At 38.0% G+C, this 22,500-nt stretch overlaps 1 protein-coding gene across 4 annotated transcripts in view; it reads right to left on the minus strand.

Annotated features, from left to right (window-relative positions):
• Positions 1 to 22,500, minus strand: part of LOC130239452 (KH domain-containing RNA-binding protein QKI) — a 201,764-nt gene that overhangs the window by 43,315 nt on the left and 135,949 nt on the right. For all 4 annotated transcript variants that reach the window (XM_056470659.1, XM_056470658.1, XM_056470657.1 and 1 more), the window contains exon 4: positions 20,503 to 20,646. In XM_056470659.1, the coding sequence (XP_056326634.1) occupies positions 20,503 to 20,646 (144 nt within the window). The remainder of the gene's footprint in view (positions 1 to 20,502; positions 20,647 to 22,500) is intronic.

Here is a 22,500-nt window from a genome sequence, read left to right on the forward strand (position 1 = left end):
TCTTCTTGCACAGACATGCTGGATTTTCCTGATTTGTTGAAAAATGGGTTGCGGATCCATCCCTTGGCAGTTTGCAGGTCCTTCACTGGGTCTTTTCCCCTTAGCAAAAAAACTTTCCAAAGATGTCTGTTTCTAACTCATTTTGCTGCTTGTGGGTTAAATTTGGGTGTACAGATGTAGTCATTTTTTAAAAGAAAAGATTTTTTCAAAATAAAAGACCGTTCAGACTCAGATAGCAAAAAAAAAAGGAAATAAGTGCGACCCGGTACTGATTGATCGATGGACTGTTACCAATTCGTGGCCAGGTGGTTGAGGACCACTGTCTTAAGTGACCTGATATTTTTCTGATAGATGTATAAAGAGCAAACCTTAAGCCTTTTGACTGTCATGGGAGTCCAGGAATTTTCACAAATGAGATCCATTTAATTACATAATCAGTTTGCCTCAGATTTGGCCTTAATTTGTCCCAGATGCATTTCATATCACATTCAAGTCTTCAATATGTCTTCATTGGAAATTACCTTATTTCCCAGTACTGGGTTGCAGCTGGAAGAGCATCCGCCGCTTAAAACATATGCCGGAGTAGTTGGTGGTTCATTCCACTGTGATATATCAGAGACTAAGCCAAAAGAAAATGAATGGAATAGATTTGGTTTGAAGGAGGTCCCAAGAAGCAAAGCAGAAAATCATGAACGCCTAATCTTTCACATCTCCTTACACGATCTGATATTCTTCTGATGGATGAGTATAGAGCAAACCTGTAGTCTTTTGATTGACACAGTAGTCCAGGAAATTTCACAAATGAGATCCATTTAATAACAAATTAAGTTTGCCTCAGATTTGGCCTTAATTTGTCCCAGATGCATTTCGTATCACATTCAAGTCTTCAATATGTCTTCATTGGAAATGGCTTCGTTTCCAAGTAATGGGTTGCGGCTGGAAGGGCATCCGCTTCTTAAAACATATGCTGGAGTAGTTGGCGGTTCATTCCACTGTGGCAACCCCTGATAAATCAGGGACTAAGTTAAAAGAAAATGAATGAATAAATGAAACTGCTTTGGCTTGAAGGAGGTTTTGAGAAGCAAAGCAGAAAGTCACGAACACCAAATCTATCCAACCCAGCTCATTCTGAAAACGTACCTCCGTATACATTTCTGGAGAGCACCAAATACGTCCCAGGATGTACGATTTTTTAAAAGTTTTACAGAGAGTCCACCAGAGGCTGCTGTGTATGTTTTGAGATCTCAAATTTCTCTCACTAGTGCCATTCGTGCATGCTCTTCTCGCATAAATCCACCAGAGGCTGCTGTCGACTGACTGACTGACCAATAGTACAAACCCAACCAATAGTATTTTAAAAAGCACAGATTGACCCGCCCACGCACTTCCCTAAACCCAACCGACAATTTTAAATAGCAATCCAGAAAAAGAAAAGCCCTAGGTTTCGAAAAGGAACAACATCATACCGCCCTGTGGCGTTCGTTTTAAAAACAAAATGGAGCCATATGTATTTCTGGATACATTTTTAGTCATTTTTAGGATACATAATTCGTGATTGCCAGAAACGTATATAGGGCTATGTTTTCAGAATGAGCTTATGTTTAATCTTTCACATTCCCTTACGTGATCCACAATCATACCGTATCATATTCATTCTTTACCCTCGCAGCAATTTTGGGACTGAAAGGAAAAGGCTTGGAAGATGACAACATACAAGTTATTTTCTCCAAAGAAAAGGCCACCCAGCGTTGGCAAAGTCAAGCAGTGCATTAAAGACTAAGTGCAGTGTTGGGGAAAGTGGCGTTTGCTGACAGAAGGTACACAATTGGAACGGGAGCCTTTATTTCGCTCGTGACATTTCGTTTCCTCGGTGCCCGGGGGAGGCAGCTGTTCTATTGGAGCTCGGCAGAGCAGAGACGCTGGATAGATTTCTGAACGGCCATGGAGTCTGCATCTTTACACTATCCCTCTATTTACTCAGGGATTATGCTGTCATGCCTGGGTAGAAAGAGTGAGAGAGGGACAGAGTGATTTGAGTATAAAGAAGTGAATCTGGGTCCTCGGAAATCTGAAAATTTCCTGCGAGAACATCTGTCAGTCACCAAACAGGTTCATAATTATTAGTTGGACAAACATTTCCATTCCAAACATTTTGCCAATGGATTTGTCAGTGATGCTTTGTGGGTTTGGCTGAAAAGCTCAAACAACAAAAAATAATCCTTAAATATCATTCTTATATAGTGTTTAACCTATGTGTGGTCTTAAAATTCTGTATATTCTGTTTGTCCTAAGAGTCATACATGACATGCCTTGATAAAACATGACAACCTTTAAAATAAAGCAGCTAAATTTCTAAATTTACAACTGAACAACCTCATTTTTCATCACAAATTCTGTCAATGTCTAGGTTTTCCCTAGTCAGCTATATTTAATCAGTGGGCAACACTTGTTTTTGACTAAAGTAAATGGGGTAGGGGGAGTGTTGTTGGAGTGGACATATGTGCCAATGTGTGCCGGTAGTTTTTGTGGAGTGAAAATGGTTTTCGACCACTAAGACAATCGTTGCAGCCTAAATGTGTAGAGCCTTGTGCATGTTGACCCATAAGTTAACAGGAGGATTTACCTATTAAAATATTTTAGGTAGAATGAATAGAGAAGATGCAGAAACCTCCGTCTGCTCTCATGAATGAGTGAACTTGTTCTCGAAAGTAGCTCAAAATCTGAAAGAAAGGGTGGTGGGTGGATGATTTAAGCCTCTCTGTAGTACAGTCACATGGCCTGGTTCTTTCCTTTGAGGTTGGGGCCTCTCAAACAGTTGCCACGGTAATGCATTCTCTGCCCCGTGAACCCCAAATAGCCTTCATTCCCAGTGCAACCGAACTGTACCAACGCTAGCTCCAAAACAAAGTGTTACTCAATAACATCATGAGAGAACGAGGGAGGGACACACAGAGAGATAACAGAGCCGAATGAGAGGGAGAGAAAAGATGCTGGACTCTCTCAGAGGAGAGAAAGGAGGGGAAGGGGAGAGAGCCCCACTGGGAGCATTATCCAACCCTGTAGGGCCAAAGAGCCTGCTCAGGATTTCCACACTCCAGTTGTAAACAAAGAGCCTTTTGATGCTCTCTCAGCCTCAAAGACATGGATGACTACTCAATCATGTGACCGCAGAGCAGTCCCTGCTGTTCACACGTACACCGTAGCCACACACAGAGTAACACCCGCCGACATATACAAAGTCACATTACTGATTATTAAGGAGACCTTTGGAATAAACCGAGGCGGTATGGGCACCTGCGGAACCAGACAAAGATATGCAAAAATGTGCAGTCGTTTGTCGGGATCTGAATGTGCATGCACGCAAATGAGCACAACAAGTCTTATTGACAAAAAAATACAGATTTGTCGGTGACGCACACACACACATTCTCGCAAAAAGAGACATGGGCTCTATTCAAGCTCTCTCTCTTTCAGCAGAGCTGAGCACTCTGAGAAACAGCGAGAGGCAGAAAAACATGTCATGCAAGAGGGAGCCTATTGTGCCATGAAGAGAACAGATGGAACCTCCCACAAACCACTGGGCCCTTCATTCTCCTGCCTTTCCTAAAAACCCACCGCCACAAAACGTTTGCTCTGCTCACCCATAATGCACTTCTGCTTCCACATCCACTCAGGCATTCCTACAAGGATGTGAGGGTGTCCATGTGCAATCTTCCAGGCAAAGATTCAGTTATGTGTGACTAACACTTGCTGAGCACGTCACGGGAATCCCCAAACAGACCCTGTGCATTACCCCGCCTAGATATCGCCTCTTAAATGCTTCTCCCAGCAGTGGCTTCCAATCTGTGCAGCTCCCAATCCCATCGTGAGCATGTGTGCCCGTAGGGGGAATTAGGAAAGAGGAGTTTGAGAATGCCAAAACATTGGCATGTAGATATGTGTGAATGAGAAAGAAAAGGCAATTCTAGGTAGTTGCTAGGGTGTTCTGGCTGGCTTCAATGTGTTTACATACTGGCTAAGTCAGAGACTGTCCAACTTAAATGTAGTTGAGGTCCTTTTACATTATGAAGGGATATTTATACCTAATGGCACTTACCTTGCATGTTTTGCTCCAACCCTAATCAAACACACCTGCCTGTAGCTTGCTAGTGATATGGAAGACACTGGCTGTTTCTCAACATGCGTTCTTCAGCAGTCTTGCGTCCTCGTGTAACGTCATCATCAACTGCCAAAGTTCAGTTCCAATACTCAAGACCACAAGAACAGAGGACGTGTGAAAGTTCCTGGATGTGTTCTTGATATTGAGGACGTGCCGATGCAGACTTGAGCACCGAACTCACTCTAGAAGTCCCAGAAGTCATTGCGACTGGAGGTGAGAAGCGCAGCATTTTAAACAGGTTTGTTTTTAAAGTTTAGAGATATAATTTAATTAACTCAGGAGTTTCCCTAAATGAGACGGTGAATATAAACATTACCATGAAAATCTTAATAAAGGAATAAACGCATTAAGGGTGTTTATACGCTGAAATTTGTATTAAAATCTGTTTTATTTATATTGTGCAACGTATATTAGTAAAGTCTTTATGCATAGTATATATTGTGAAAAGGGAAAAAACAATAAATCGTTGTATGAATGCTGTAATGTTTATATAATTTTCCATTAAAAATGCATGAAGGTCACATGACCATCAGGAAGAACGCAGCATCTCATTTCTCACAGGATGCTTTCTCTGTTCTTGTGGTCTCCCGAGTTCGTTCTTCCGAGGACACCTGGCAAGACAGCTCTCCACAAGAACGCAAGTCCGTTCTCTGCGTTCTTGGAATTGAGAAACAGCCAATGATTAGTGTTTTTAGATGTGTTTGATTAGTGTTGGAGAAAAATTATGCAGGTACACCGGCCCTCGAGGATCGAGTTCGCCCATCCCTGGTCAACGGTTGAAGTCAGAATTATTAGTTATTTTATTTTTTAAATATTTCCCAAATGATGTTTAACAGAGCAAGGAAATTTTCACAGTATGTCTGATAATATTTTTTCTTCTGAAGAAAGTCTTATTTGTTTTATTTCGGCTAGAATAAAAGCAGTTTTAAAATTTTTAAACACCATTTTATGGTCAAAATTATTAGCCCCTTTAGGCAAATTTTTTTCCGATTGTCTACAGAACAAACCATCGTTATACAATAACTTGCCTATTTACCATAACCTGCCGAGTTAACCTAGTTAACCTAGTTAAGCCTTTAAATGTCACTTTAAACTGTATAGAAGTGTCTTGAAGAATATCTAGTCTAATATTATTTACTGTCATCATGGCAAAGATAAAATAAATCAGTTATTAGAGATGAGTTATCAAAACTATTATGTTTAGAAATGTGTTAAAAATCTGCTCTCTGTTAAACAGAAAATGGGGCAAAAAATAAACAGGGGCTAATAATTCAGGGAGGCTAATAACTCTTAAACTGTAACTCTTTGAATTTAACTGTACATGGTTCTACATGCAAATGTCTGTCATTACAATTTTTGATCTGTACCTAATTAATCAAACACGACTTACCAGCTAATCAATGTGTTCAGGATTACTAAAAGCTAAGCAGGTCTAGCTTCTAGAACCATGTTTCCCAACCCTGTTCCTGGAGGCACACCAACAGTACATATTTTGGATGTCTCCCTTATCTGACCCATTCATTTCAGGTTTTTGAGTCTCTTCTAATCTTCTGATGAGTTGATTCAGGTGTGTTTGATTAGGGAGAGGTTAAAAATGTGTACTGTTGGTGTGCCTTCAGGAACAGGGTTGGGAAACACTGTTCTAGAGGACCCTAAAGCTAAACGTGTAGTACAGTACAGTGCAACAATAAAAATGAAGCGCGTGTTAGTGACCACCATGAATCACACAAAAATCCCACACCCAATAAAAGCTTGGATTCAGAGGCGAGCTGGAACTTTCTCGGCACAAGATGGAAGTCTTTACTGACAGGGTGCACTAATCTGAACCATCCTGGGTACTTTGGCCCCTGCTGGCCCTTTAGTGTTTACTTAACTTCCCCTCCTTCACAACACCACTGCTACCACAGCTGGGCAACCACATGGGCCAAAAGGGAAGGTGTGTGTGTGTATTGTGTGGTAGTAGTCCCCCCACACCCAATTTCAAATTTCACTTTATCTCCAGCCCTGACAATTAGAGCTGCCTCTATCTGTCACGGCTTCAGGCTGGGAGCCACGGAGGGGCGGCTGACAGACAAGACTTTAATTAAAGTAGTCCCTTCAGCAATGACCATTTAGGCCTGGCTACCACTAACACAGGGGTGGGGAAACGGAATAAGAACATTGGGAGCTAACAGATAGCGGTAAGCGCTTCACCTCACCACAGGTTTAGATGCTGCCTACCGGCTTATGCTCTAAATAAAGGTCCTAAAACGCTTTCTGAAATTAGCTTTCTCCGGGGTGTGCATGTAATTTGGTGCTGAAGTTGTGTGTCACAGTTCGGCTTAGAGTAGCTGAAAATACCCAGACCAAAGTGACACAAGATATCAGTTCATTATTATTTTTTTTCAGGAATATGAATCATCTGTAGGAAGTTAAGAGCTTTAGTTAAGAGAAGAGCGCCTGTTTTTAGGAACATACAATTTGTGGTAAAGATCACAACCCTCTCATGCAGATAAATAGGACTTCCTTCCTGGATATAATAAGTAACTACAACCAGGCCATTTACAGCTGACAATAGACAGGTCCGTCTCAGGAAAATGCAGTGTTAAAGAGCTCCTATTAGGCTTGGGTGATAATAAGGTAATATGGTATACCGTGGGATCTCAAAATAGCAACGGTGTCAGTTTCAATACTGTTATACCGTCATGAAAAACAATGCACTTATATAGGAGACAAGTATTAAATATTAAATATTATTTATTTAATGCCTAAAAATGCGTATGCGTGATCGTCATCATGGGACAGTGTGGAGGAGAGAGAGAGAGGTGAGGTAAGATGGCGAGCCGCACACCAAGTGACCTGGTCTCCGAAAAGAACACAACCTCTGCAGTTTGGCAGTATTTCAGGTTTCGATCCAACGAGAAGGGAGACGTGGTAAATACGAACTAGAGGTCTGCATCGGGACCCGACCAGATTTCTTGCGGTGCAGGAATAAATTTCCGAATAAAGTGCGGGAGCGGTCGGTAACTCTGGTGTAATTTGAACGGGAGCAGGCGGTCAAACAATATCGCTCCTGAGCGAGCGAGCATGCGCGCATCCGCGTAGATGCTGTTTATTTGTGTGTGTGTGTGTATGTGTGTGAATGAGAGAGAGCGTGATGCTGTGTTTCGTGCTGTCTTTGTGTGCGTGTGTGTGTGAATGAGAGAGAGAGTGTGATGCTGTGCATTGCTGGCTTGGTGTCTATGTGTGTGTGTGTGTGTGTGTGTGTGTGTGTGTGTGTGTATGTGTGTATGTGTGTGAATGAGAGAGAGCATCCAGCTCAGATCTCTAATACGAACAAGACAAACAGGTGAAAATAAGTTAAATAATCTGCCAATGGGGTAAGCAAAAAAAATCTTATGTCCAAAGGAATAAAAAAAGATTTCTTTGCTTACCCCATTGGCAGATTATTTAGCTTATTTTAAGGAAAAACTCACATAATATAGGCATATTATTTCTGAAAACAAGACAATATGCTTTGCTTGTCCAGAAAATTGTTCTTGATTAAAGAATTTTTAGGTATTTGGACTGGAAACAAGATGAAAAATCTATGTAAGAAAATCTTTTTTTGCAGTGTAGCAATTCACTTAATCTGGAGAAGGATCAAACGTTTGGTCACATAAAATTATTAACCAAAAATGGCATTCAAACATTTTGTCAGAATAAGAAAAATGGCTAAAAACAAAAAAAGCACTGCACTATTGATTCATTTTAATGGCTTGTGCCATGCAAATGCAGACTAAAGTGTGAGACCAGCAAAGTGCGCGAATATAAAATGTAGTTTTTTTTATTCACATGTGTTTTTAAAATCAGTATAATATAAGTTGTTGAGAAAAATTGTACTAATCTTACAAAATGACTTCATATTATTTAATAAAATACAAACAAATAATCATTACAAAGTATTCTTGGTTTCAGTTTTCAGCCGAGTACATCCTGAATAGGGGTGGGCGATGTCGACCAATTTGGCATCGTACAATGTCTAATGTGAAACATCGTGATGGACGATGGTAGTCGGGGGTGAATTAATTATTTATGAACAATTAATTAATTCATAACAAATGAATTATTTGTAGCCCACCGTTTCAACTACCTGACCCGCATGGTCTTTGTTTTACCCATAACTAAATCATTAATAAATAAAGATAAGTAACACACAAATTACCACCTGTCAATCACTTTTTCCGCAGGACTCCGGCATGAATAAGCAGAGTGATCTGTGTCGGTATAATGGCGTCGACAAACTGGGTTGGTAAAAAGGTGCACAACCAACAGCAACCACCCAACAGTATCTGAGGTTTTCACTAAAATTACTACGTACAATCGTGAAAGTGAAAGACTGAAGCAGTGTCCTGACGCTGTGACATGTTACCTGATAGATTCAAAAGACAGAGTCGTTAGAAAGAGACAAGATTAATTAAACATCACGTTTAACAACTATCGTGAGACGCCATCCAGCGGTTGATCCTTGATAAACTGTCCGACGTGTGCACCTCTCTGGGGTTTTCTGCTCAAAGCATCCACTGACTGCTGGAGCTCAGACATGCACATATGCTGCAGTGCATTATAGTGTGTGTTTGGTCACCTGATGTACGTTTTTTCAGCGGTATAGTGTGGAAGGAGGGCTTTTCAGAAATGCTAGATGAAACGCCAGTGTGGATGTGGATGTATTAGTGTAAACAGGGGTCTATAAGTGTGTGTTTTTCACAAGCCTAATCCAGAATTTTCCGTTTCATCCCAGATTTTTCATTTCAGTGCATCCCTACTTTTATAACATGTAAAATACTAGTCTATTACTAAATTAATATGTAAACAATCGTTCCATCCTCTATATGAGAGACAGAGGAGCTCAAGGAAGTCTGCTGAGACTGCCGCCTCAGTCAGCACAATCAGATGCAGTTGTGAAGCGGAGCCTTTTATACACTTGTCACAAAGCCATTGATGATAATTGCTTTTGACTGTGTTAGCAGTATCCTGCTGGTCACTGGCTTACTGCGTTCACCACACCAACTGCTGCCGCTACTGCCATTGCTGCTGATTATGATGATGAGGGCAATGGTGATGATGCAGGTAATGATGATGACTTAAAATAGAGGAAGCTGAGCTGATGACTCCTGCATGCTGCTGTAATGTACAATGGCTGCTAGCATTCTTCAGAAGGTGAAGTGCCAATCCAGCAAGTGACACCTGCATCACCGAGCCTGTAAGCAGCTGGTATTAAGATGCATTTGTTAATCCAATTGATATCCCTAAATACAAATATTTTGGGATTGTCCACTTTTTACAATGCATTCAAGCCTCCACAAAACACTACCTACTCTCTACCTTCTGACTCATTTTGGAGCATGTTGTTGAAGCGTGTTGGCCAGAAAAGATTTCAAATTTGTAGTGTATAATCCTAAGTTTGGTTTGAAAAGCAAATATTTTGTTACCAGTTCTGGTTTTAAATGGAGAAAAACTGCAGTATATGTAAATTTCTAGCTTATTTTGCAATAATACATTAAAAGATCATCAGAGAAGTGGTTGCAAGTGGACAAAAGATGGATTTAAACACTGGTGGCGAATGGGAATGTGTCTCCCTTGTCTACTTGTTCTCCGATCTACTAAAATGGCATCTTCATATCAGAAGTGGGGCTTTTAGCACTAGTTCTACCAGGAAGACCTAATGTCATGTCACTCATCACAATCAGTTAGGGATGAAGGGGACGCTAAGAGAACAGTGGGATGAAGGGGAAGGGAAGATAAACCGTGAACAGGGAGGTAGGTTGATCGGGCGACCTATAAAACAGTCCCTAAATAACACATTTGAGATTTACAAAACTGTAGACAGCGCCCTCTAGTGGATTTGACATCTGAAAGTGCAATGTAGTTTACAAAAATGTAGACTGAGGCATGTATTTCCCATGAGCCTGGGGTCGGAACAAAGCAGAAGGGATGAACGCAAGCGATGAACTCAAAGCGGTACGGACATAAGGCTGTTTTACTTTTATGTAATCTTACATGAGCATTTCAATAAGTGAACATTTTCATATCAAACTAAACGAAATATGCGTTACAGTGAATAAGCGGCAAGACATTTTATGGCGGTATTAATAATAATAATAGAAGTACTATTGTTATTATTGTTATTATTAATAAATGTTTTCATTTATTAAGTCTTATCATAATGACCACAATCATTATAAAAAATATTAAACAAAGTAAAATCAACAACAACAATAATAATAATAATAACAATAATAATATTAATAATAATATATTAGTATTATTGTTATTATTGTTATTATAATAAAGGTTTTTATTTAATAAATCTTATCATAATCACTACAAACATTTTAAAAAATATTAAACAAAGTAAAATCAACAACAACAACAATAATAATAATAATGATAATAATAATAATAATAATAATAATAATAATAATAATAATATATTAGTACTATTGTTATTATTGTTGTTATAATAAAGGTTTTTATTTAATAAATCTTATCATAATCACCACAAACATTAAAAAAATATTAAACAAAGTAAAATCAACAACAACAATGATAATAATAACAATAAAAATATTAGATTATTAGTACTATTGTTATTATTGTTTTTTATAATAAATGTTTTTATTTGATAAATCTTATCATAATTACCACAATCATTATTAAAAATAGTAAACAAAGTAAAATCAACAACAACAACAATAATAATAATAATAATAATAATAATAATAATATTATATTAGTACTATTGTTATTATTGTTATTATAATAAAGGTTTTTATTTAATAAATCTTATCATAATCATCACAATCATTATTAAAAATATTTAAAAAAGTAAAATCAACAACAACAACAATAATAATAATAATAATAATAATAATAATAATAATATTATATTAGTACTATTGTTATTATTGTTATTATAATAAAGGTTTTTATTTAATAAATCTTATCATAATCACCACAATCATTATTAAAAATATTAAAAAAAGTAAAATCAACAACAACAAAAAAAACAACAATAATAAAACAACAACAATAATAATAATAATAATAATAATAATAATAATAATAAAAATAATAATAATAATAATAATATAGTATAAGTAGTATTGTTATTATTAATAAAGGTTTTCATTTAATAAATCTTATAATCACCACAATCAATAATAAAAAAAATATTAAACAAAGTAATTTTAACAACAACAATAATAACAGGGCAACAAGTAAAATATACTGTGTAAAACATATGCTGGACAAGTTAGCGGTTCATTAAGCTGTGGCGACCCCTGAGTAATAAAGGGACTAAGCCAAAAAGAAAACGAATGAATGAATGAATAATAATAATAATAATAACAACAATAATTAGGCCTTGGACGATGTCGACCAATTTGGCATCGTACGATGTCCAATGTGAAACATCATGATAGACGATGGCATTGTCATCATAGACGGAGGTGAATAAAATATTTATAAATAATTAATTAATTCATAACAAATTATTTGTAGCCTACCGTTTAAACTACCTGACCCGCATGGTCTTTGTTTTACCCATAACTAAATCATTAATAAAGAAAGATAAGTTACACACAAATTACCACCTGTCAATCACTTTTTCTGCAGGACTCCGGCATGAATAAGCAGAGTGATCTGTGTTGGTATAATAGCGTCCACAAACTGGGTTGGTAAAAAGGTGCACAACCAACAGCAACCAACCAACAGTATCTGAGGTTTTCACTAAAATTACTACGTACAAGCGTGAAAGTGAAAGACTGAAGCAGTGTCCTGACGCTGTGACATGTTACCTGATAGATTCAACAGACAGAGTCGTTAGATGGAGACAAGATTAATTAAACATCACGTTTAACAACTATAGTGAGACGTGATCCAGCGGTTGATCCTTGATAAACTGTCCGACATGTGGAGCTCAAACGAGCGCATGACAGTGTGTGTGACTATGTGTGTGTGAGTGTGGGGTTACGTGCGCTTTCAGTGGATGGAGGGCTGTTCAGAAATGCTAGGTAAAACACGGTGTGGACGTAGATCATTTTTGTTCTAAAATGCCATTATAAAACTAAGACGTGTCAGTGTAAACGGGGCCTAAGTGTGTATTTTTCGGGAGCGGGTTTGCGATAGGGGTGGAGAGAAGAATCAGCGATGCCGGCTCAGCATTGTGTTGTCTATCGGTCATCGCTGAATTAACCCTAAAATAATAATAGTTATTATTCTTATATTATTATTATAAATGATATAGTGTTCCCTCTGCAACCTGACACAGCCGTCTGGAATGAAGCAAGTGATCAGCATTATTCACAGTCAACATGAAAATGCTAAGCGAGTGCTGTTTTGTTTATGGTTTAAATATTAGCAGTCTGGATACGGTTTCTCTGTTTGAATGTGGAATATACTAATAACGCCTGCTGGAGAGAGTTAATATTTAACATGAAGTCATAGCACACATATGCTATATGACGGTTGCCTTTTTTGTGTTTATATGCAGCTTTTTGTTAGGGAAAAAAGCCGACACAAGAAGACAACACAGCCAGGTTTTGAGTCTGTGTCCACTTTGAGACCCAAAGTGCAGGTCCAGTCATTGGGGGGGGGGTGTGATTGTTCTCACTGAGCTTATTGAAGGTGTTGGCAGTTGCCATGACAGCCAACTGAAGCAATAACATATCATCCTTCCTCCGGTGGCCACATTATAGTGTTCCCTCTGACACGAAAGTCTTCAACTCACACTGTCAGTGGTCCCATTTTGAGATTACCGTGCCTGACAAAAACATCTCTTTGGTTGTAACTTACTTTTCGCCTTTATTTTCAAATTCTTGAGTTTTGTCTGGAGTTAAAGGGATAGTTCACCCCCAAAAAAGAAGATGTACTCACTATTTACTCCAAACTTTTATCAGTTTCTGTCTTCTATAGGAGATATTTTGAAGAAAGCTAAAAACATATGACAATTGACTTCCAAAGTAGAAAATATAAATATTATGGAAGTCAATGGTTATCGATTTCCAACATTTTTCAAAATATATCCTTTTGTCATTAACAGATGAAACTGATAAAGGTGACACAGTGAGTAAATTATGAGAGAATTTTCATTTCTTGGTGATCTATCCCTTTAACCCTCCTCTCGTGCTCATCTCCCGCCCCTTACTTTAGTGTTCCTGGTCAAAATTGACCGGTTTCTTTTAACTGCTCTTAAATTAGTCAAAAAGCATTCTTTAGCTGTGAACAATGTCTCAAACTAGAGTTTAACATGAATTTATAGAATTAGACATAAAATAGCTGCAGTGAAAATACAAATAGGCACTAAAAATGTGTTACAAAATGAACATTTAATGACTCACGAAGGTAATCACGTTGGAAGATCGGCACATAAGCCGATGTGGGGGAAAGTGATGTGTATTCACAAAAGACATTGCTGAAATGTGAGTGAGTGTGTGAGTGAGTGAGTGAGATAGTTAGTGAGTTAGTTAGTTAGTGAGTTAGTTAGTTAGTGAGTTAGTTAGTTAGTGAGTTAGTTAGTTAGTGAGTTAGTTAGGGAGTGAGTGAGTGAGTGAGTGAGTGAGTGAGTGAGTGAGTGAGTGAGTGAGTGAGTGAGTGAGTGAGTTAGTGAGTGAGTTAGTTAGTTAGTGAGTTAGTTAGTGAGTTAGTTAGGGAGTGAGTGAGTTAGTGAGTTAGTTAGGGAGTTAGTTAGTGAGTGAGTGAGTGAGTGAGTGAGTTAGTTAGTTAGTGAGTTAGTTAGTGAGTTAATTAGGGAGTGAGTGAGTGAGTGAGTGAGTGAGTGAGTTAGTTAGGGAGTTAGTTAGTGAGTGAGTGAGTGAGTGAGTTAGTTAGTTAGTGAGTTAATTAGGGAGTGAGTGAGTGAGTGAGTGAGTTAGTTAGGGAGTTAGTGAGTGAGTGAGTGAGTGAGTGAGTGAGTGAGTGAGTTAGTTAGTTAGTGAGTTAGTTAGTTAGGGAGTTAGTTAGTGAGTGAGTGAGTGAGTGAGTGAGTGAGTGAGTGAGTGAGTGAGTTAGTTAGTTAGTTAGTTAGTTGGTGAGTTGGTGAGTTAGTGAGTGAGTTAGTTAGGGAGTGAGTGAGTGAGTGAGTGAGTGAGTGAGTGAGTGAGTGAGTGAGTGAGTGAGTTAGTTAGTTAGTTAGTTAGTTAGTTAGTTAGTTAGTTAGTTAGTTAGTTAGTTAGTTGAATATAGTTTGGATACCCATTCATTTGCTACGGCAGTCACTTTTGACTGGGAAAACAACAGGTGTAACATGGATGACATGGATCACTTTTACTTATTCAAATGCATGGTGTTGTAGATATCATAAGGCCTTGAGGCAATCAGATGTAAAACACAATATTTATGAGTGTTTTAAGTTGTAAATCCATCAGATTTGACCTGAACACTACAGAAAGGTTAAGAGAGACATTGATACAAGAAAGTTGATAAGCAAGAAAGTGAATGGGGCAAAACCCAAAGTGTGAACCAGAAGCTCTTAAATGCCGAAAGCACGTACACAACCAACTAAACCACAGCTCAAACCAAAACACCATTATCTGAACTCTTTTACGCTCCACAATCTTAACACTTTAAGGAAACCACAATGTATGCCACAAACATTTGTATGCAGATGAAGCATTAGAATACAAAGATCACAAGATACAAACAACCGCAGAAAACAAGCAGGATAAAATAGAACTATAATAAACGTCTAGACTGCTCATAATAACATTTTTAGTTACACAATTTCATTCATGACGTTACTTGTACTTTTTAAAACCCAATAAGTTAAAGCAACTCAAACCATTTGAGTAAACCGATTGCTACAAACCATTTAAGTTCAAAAGCTAATCCCAATGAGTACTGTGAACTTACTCCATTTGAGTAAACGAAGCAATTTGAGCACAGTAAAACCCAATAAGTTAAAGCAACTCAAACCATTTGAGGAAACCGATAGCAACAAACCATTTGAGTTAAAAAACTAATCTATATGAGTACTGTGAACTTACTCCATTTAAGTTGAAGGAATGAGGAATTTAATTAACGTATTACCTTGAACACTGAGTTTAAAGCTCCTTTCAAATAAGTAGAATTAACTTTCAATCAATTTTGATTTAACTACACTCATTTCATTTGATAAAGCTGACTGTTGGGTTTTACAGTGCAGGCGATGTCCAGCATTTAAAAAATGGCTTTTTCTGCTTTTAGAAACTACTTATTCAAAATCATTTGCAACAATACAATTCTTAAGTTTTTTGGGGGGGCATCTTCATTGTTTTATGTTTAATCCACTTAAGTTAACTTAATTCATTTGTGTTGGGTCAACATGAAATAACTGTAGAACTCTTACATTTTTACAGTGAGTTAGTTGATGTTAGTTAATTGATTAGTTTAAAAGTAAACAAAAGTACATAAGCTATGCGCATAATTATAAAAATTATATTAACTTAACGGTTCCAGGTTACAAGGGGTTTAGTAACTATTTTAAGTAATGTCAATTTGTCTCTTTTTATGGCAGTGAGTCACTTTTTAGTAACTACAAAAGCAGGGTGTCTGCGAGGCCTTAAAAAGTCTTAAAATGTCTTGCATTTCAAAAACCAAATTTTAGGCCTTTAAAAAGTCTTACATTCACTTGTAAGTCTTAAATAATCTTTAACAGGTATTCATTTTCTTATGTTTAAGTAAAGCTACCCAATCGGGCTGACACTCAATCACCAATAATCCAACAATCATCCAATCAATAGACAAAATTAAGCCCCGCCCAACAACCATCCAATGAAATCCCCAGACAAAATTAAGCCCCGCCCAACAACGATCCAATGGAATCCCCAGATAAAATTAAGCCCCGCCCAACAACCATCCAATGAAATCCCCAGACAAAATTAAGCCCCGCCCAACAACCATCCAATGAAATCCCCAGACAAAATTAAGCCCCGCCCAACAACCATCTAATGAAATCCCCAGACAAAATTAAGCCCCGCCCAACAACTATCCAATGAAATCCCCAGACAAAATTAAGCCCCGCCCAACAACCATCTAATGAAATCCCCAGACAAAATTAAGCCCCGCCCAACAACCATCTAATGAAATCCCTAGACAAAATTAAGCCCCGCCCAACAACCATCCAATGAAATCCCCAGACAAATTAAGCCCCGCCCAACAACCATCCAATGAAATCCCCAGACAAATTTAAGCCCCATCCAATGAAACAACCATCCAATGAAATCCCCAGACAAAATTAAGCCCCGCCCAACAACCATCCAATGAAATCCCCAGACAAAATTAAGCCCCGCCCAACAACCATCTAATGAAATCCCCAGACAAAATTAGGCCCCGCCCAACAACCATCCAATGAAATCCCCAGACAAAATTAAGCCCCGCCCAACAACCATCCAATGAAATCCCCAGACAAAATTAAGCCCCGCCCAACAACCATCCAATGAAATCCCCAGACAAATTTAAGCCCCATCCAATGAAACAACCATCCAATGAAATCCCCAGTAAAGCTACCCAATCGGGCTGGCACTCAATCATCAATAATCCAACAACCATTCAATGAAATCCACAGACAAAATTAAGCCCCGCCCAACAGCCATCCAATGAAATCCCCAGACAAAATCAAGCCCCGCCCAACAACCATGCAATGAAATCCTAAAACAAAATTAAGTCCCACCCAACAACCATCCAATCAATTCTCTATAAACAAAATCAAATCCCGCCCAAATTTATTTTTAATGTTTTAAAGCGCTTTCACTTGGATATACGTCAAACAAGGAAGAAAATTCTTTCACAACTTCCACTTAATTTTGTGTCCACTTACATTCATTTTGATTAAAATGACTGGTTAGCTACTAGGCAGGTTAAGAAACCAATCTATTCTTGGGTTTTCAAACTGCCTCACTGTTTTTGTTCAACCTTAAAACACTTAATTTATGACCATCGAGGCTTACTTAACCCCATTATTTTACCCTTTTTATGTAGAGTACAATGACAATCATACAATGCTGAGCTCATAATGTTCCAAGTGACTGATTACTCAACCGCACCGTCCTGCACAGCACTTCCCGTTTTATAAGAGTGCATTTGGAGAATGTTTCACTTCCCACTCATCAAGTGACACCAAGACAGAAAGGAAACGAAAGAGGAAAGCATTTTAAAAGCTGTCTACCCTCATAGATGCACACACTCTTATGTGTGGTAAGGAGATGACAATTCTGTTACTAATATAAGAATGTTGCTTATGCTCATATGATACTAATAGAATTACTAATATATGAACTTAGATGAAAAAGAGAAGCATTAATCTGTGTCTGTCAGCATGTCACCAACTGCTTCTGTGTGAAACTATACATGAATAAAAATCTAGCAAGTATTGAATAATTCACATAGCAGATCTAAAAGTTATTCAAACATTACTCTTAAATGTTAATGCTTATAAGAAATTATATATGGATGATTCTAGAATTGAATTTGATAGAATTTCATTTGACATATTTTAATGTGTTTGTATTCAGGGGCATTTTGTCATGAAAATATTAATTTAATGACTCTCAATATCCCTAACTCCGCCTCATGAAATAATTAAGTCTATATTTCATCTTTCCGTTGTGTTTACACTACTAAGTTAAATGAACAATTTCACTGTCTTGTAAACTCTGCTACTGTGAACTCTGTTATCATCAACTCTGTTACTGTCAACTCTGTTACTGTCAACTCTGCTATCGTCAATTCTGTTATCGTCAATTCTGTTATCGTCAGCTGTTATCGTTATTGTCAACTCTGCTAACGTCAACTTTGCTTTCGTCAACTCTGTTATTTTTATTGTCAACTCTGTTATCGTCAACTCTGTTATCATTATTGTCAACTCTGCAATTGTCAACTGTGTTAACGACTCTGTTATTGTCAACTCTGTTCTAGTCAACTCTGTTATCGTCAACTTTGTTATCGCCAACTCTGCTATCGCCAACTCTGCTATTGTCAACTCTGCTATCGCCAACTCTGTTATAGCCAACGCTGCTATAGTCAACGCTGCTATTGTCAACTCAGTTATCATTAATTGTTAGTCAACTCTGTTACCGTCAACTCTGCTATCGTCAACTCTGGTATCGTCAACTCTGGTATCGTCAACTCTGCTATTGTCAACTCTGTTATAGCCAACGATGCTATAGCCAACGATGCTATTGTCAACTCTGTTATCAATTGTTGGTCAACTCTGCTATCGTCAACACTGCTATCGTCAACTCTGCTATCATCAACTCTGCTATAGCCAATGTTGCTATTGTCGACTTTGTTATCATCAACTGTTACAGTCAACTCTGTTATTGACAACTCTGTTATCATCAACTCTACTATCGTCAATTCTGTTATAATCAACTCTGCTATGGTCAACTCTGTTATCGTCAACTCTTTTATAGCCAATGCTGCTATTGTCAACTTTGTTATCATTAACTGTTACAGTCAACTCTGTTATAATCAACTCTGTTATTGTTAACTGTTACCGTCAACTTAGCTATCATCAACTCTGTTATTGTCAACTCTGCTATCATCAACTCTGCTATCTTCAATTCTGTCATTGTCCACTGTTACTGTCAAGTCTGTTATCGTCAACTCTGCTACTCTGTTATTGTTCGCTGTTATCGCTATTGGCAACTTTGCTATCGTCAACTTTGTTATCTTCAGCTGTCATTCTTATTGTCAATTCTGCTATCATCAACTCTGCTTTCATCAACTCTGTTATTGTCAACTCTGTTTTAGTCAACTCTGTTATTGTCAACTTTGTTAGTCAACTCTGTTATTGTCAACTCTGTTTTAGTCAACTCTGTTTTAGTCAACTCTGTTTTAGTCAACTCTGTTATTGTCAACTCTGTTATTGTCAACTCTGTTTTAGTCAACTCTGTTTTAGTCAACTCTGTTTTAGTCAACTCTGTTTTAGTCAACTCTGTTTTAGTCAACTCTGTTTTAGTCAACTCTGTTTTAGTCAACTCTGTTTTAGTCAACTCTGTTTTAGTCAACTCTGTTATTGTCAACTCTGTTATTGTCAACTCTGTTATTGTCAACTCTGTTATTGTCAACTCTGTTATTGTCAACTCTGTTATTGTCAACTCTGTTACGGTCAACTCTGTTACTGTCAACTCTGTTATTGTCAACTCTGTTATTGTCAACTCTGTTATTGTCAACTCTGTTATTGTCAACTCTGTTTTAGTCAACTCTGTTTTAGTCAACTCTGTTTTAGTCAACTCTGTTTTAGTCAACTCTGTTTTAGTAAACTCTGTTTTAGTAAACTCTGTTTTAGTAAACTCTGTTATTGTCAACTCTGTTATTGTCAACTCTGTTATTGTCAACTCTGTTATTGTCAACTCTGTTATTGTCAACTCTGTTATTGTCAACTCTGTTATTGTCAACTCTGTTATTGTCAACTCTGTTATTGTCAACTCTGTTTTAGTCAACTCTTGTTTTAGTCAACTCTGTTTTAGTCAACTCTGTTTTAGTCAACTCTGTTTTAGTCAACTCTGTTTTAGTCAACTCTGTTTTAGTCAACTCTGTTTTAGTCAACTCTGTTATTGTCAACTCTGTTATTGTCAACTCTGTTCTAGTCAACTCTGTTCTAGTCAACTCTGTTATTGTCAACTCTTTTATAATCAACTCTGTTACCTTATTTAAGCATTTTTGCATTATTTCACATTAATATTGGATTCAGTCATACCTTACAAATGACATATATCAGTTTTACTTCATGCCAGTTTAAGAAAAATGAATGGAAAAGGCTTGAAATGTACCCGCAATTTAAGTCAATATAGTGCTTCACTTAAAAACAGCTTGTCTGATGGACCTGGAAACGTGGGTGCTTATTGCATGATGTCACAATAACGATAATAACCAATTAATAGCAAATATGTATGATGTGATGTAAAATAGCATTATTTCCAGGAGTGGAACCGTCTGGAACATTTCCGTTTCGGTGTCCAGTAAATTGCCACAAAGCAATCAGTTATAATTGGCTTTAAAGGGCAAGTGCTGGTGATTATGTGATATTTGCATTTAGAGAGTTGAATATGATATAGTGCATTAAAACGGCAAATTATATGAGTGTTCAGAGAGATGCACTATAAAGTCACTCTTTTGCGCACACACACACACACAGTAAACTGAACCTCCACTGCAGTTTTTGAAGGGCCATCTGTTCTGAATATGTTTTTAAACCACAAGAAAACCTTTGGCGTGTAACTTCAAAAGGCGACTTCCTGTCACTCTGACACGTATGACATCAGCGAGCCTAAATAAATATGATGTCTGATATTTGAGAGGGTTTTGCAGCAAGAATGAAGAGAGGGGAAGTGTGTTTTACTCACCGCAGGCACGAGTAGTTTGTTGACTTCCTCCACTGCCCGTTTGAGCTTGATCTCAGCCCGGTTTTGGGCATCCTCCACTGTGATGAGCACATGGAGGTCCTCGTTCAAATGCTCCCAGTTGGGCTTGCCTCGGTTTTGTTCCTCCTAGGCCGAAAGAGAGAGAAAGAAAGAGAGAAAACTAAATATTTACTGCTATTACTATCAAGGAGGTCAACTATTCACCTTATTTAGCAAAATAGAAGAAAGCTAATTTCTGTCAATGCACAAAACTTCTGATTTGTTATTATTAATTATCTAGAAGTTACCGGTAACCAACTAGAAGAAGATTTTTTGATGTACAAACCAGTGTGTTCAACACTCCTTACAGAATAGCCCAACCCAGGCTCATTCTGAAAACATACCAATATATACATTTCTGGAAAGCACCAATTAAGTCCCAGGAGGTACTTTTTTGCAGTTTTTGTTTTCGCGAGTCCGCCAGAGGCCGCTGTGTATGCTTTGTCAGCAATCTCAAATTTCTCTTGCAAGTGCCATTTACTTCTGCTGTTCTCGCAAATCCACCAGAGGCCGCTGTTGACTGACTGACTAACTGACTGACTGAGCATTCGACTGACCCACCCCTCCTTCTCCTTCTCTAAACCCAACCAATAATGTTTTCAAAAGGACTTTCCTAAACCCAACCGTAAAAAAAAAGCAGTCCAAAAAAAGAAAAGCCCTTGCCTGATTTTTACCACGTTTTCAGATTTTACTACATTCTCACCCTGTTATTTACTTTTACTTTTTTTACTTTTACTATTTATTTTTTGGCTTCTGTTTTTGTCTTACCTGCTTTCTGGAACCATTATTCACTGGAATTGAACACTGTCGTCGTGGTCAATTCCTCTTTGCATCTCAAGTTCGCTCACATACATGGCGAGCTACTGGACAAACTGGCAACAGCGGGAATGCCGTTTATACGGTTTTTATGGTGTGAAAAGGAACGGCATCATACTGCCCCATAGCATTCGTTTTAAATACGAAATGCAGCTATAAGTACGTCTGGCTACATAATTCGGGATCTGCAGAAATGTAGAAATGTTTTCAGAATGAGCCTGTGTTGGAGAAGCCACATGTGTGTCAAATGAGCTTCACAAATGAAACACGTAAGACATTTGAACAAAACTGTGTCTTTGGAGTTGAAGATGAATGTTTGTGATCATTAAAAAATTTTTATTTTTTGTAAACTAACTAAAAAGTCACATACAGTAAATGTATGTTTTAAGTTAAAAGCAGTGCTGTGTTGGCGCCAATAGCCTTGTGGTTAGTGCGTCGACACATGGCACCTAGGTGTTCACGGCGACCCGAGTTCGATTCCCGGCTCGAGGTCCTTTGGCGACCCTTCCTCTATCTCTGTCCCAATACCTTCCTGTCTCTAAATCTCCACTGTCCTATTACAATAAAGGTGAAAACCCCTAAAAAATAATTATAAAAAAAAGCTGTGTTGTTTGATTGCCGCTTATGTTCTAAAACACTACATCATTAACTAATATATACACAATCTGAAATATTCCAATATCTTCCTACACATACTGTACATTTACAAAGCTTCAGCTTACAGTATAACTCAATTCTAAATCCACATTAATTCATTCATTTTCCTTCGGCTCAGTCCCTCATTTATCAGGGGATGCCACAGCGGAATGAACCGCCAACTATTCCATCATATGTTTTACGCACTCAGCCGAGGTATGCAGAAGAGCATCTCTGAAACACGCCAAACTTTGAGGCAGATGGGCTACAGCAGCAGAAGACCACACCGGGTGCCACTCATGTCAGCTAAGAACAGGAAACTGAGGCTACAATTCACACAGGCTCACCAAAACTGGACAATAGAAGATTGGAGAAACGTTGCCTGATCTGATGAGTCTCGATTTCAGCTGCGACATTCAGATGGTAGGGTCAGAATTTGGCATCAACAACATGAAATCATGGATCCATCCTGGCTTGAATCAACGGCAC

The sequence above is a fragment of the Danio aesculapii genome, chromosome 13 (genome assembly GCF_903798145.1).
Source record: "Danio aesculapii chromosome 13, fDanAes4.1, whole genome shotgun sequence".
Lineage (NCBI taxonomy): Eukaryota > Metazoa > Chordata > Actinopteri > Cypriniformes > Danionidae > Danio > Danio aesculapii.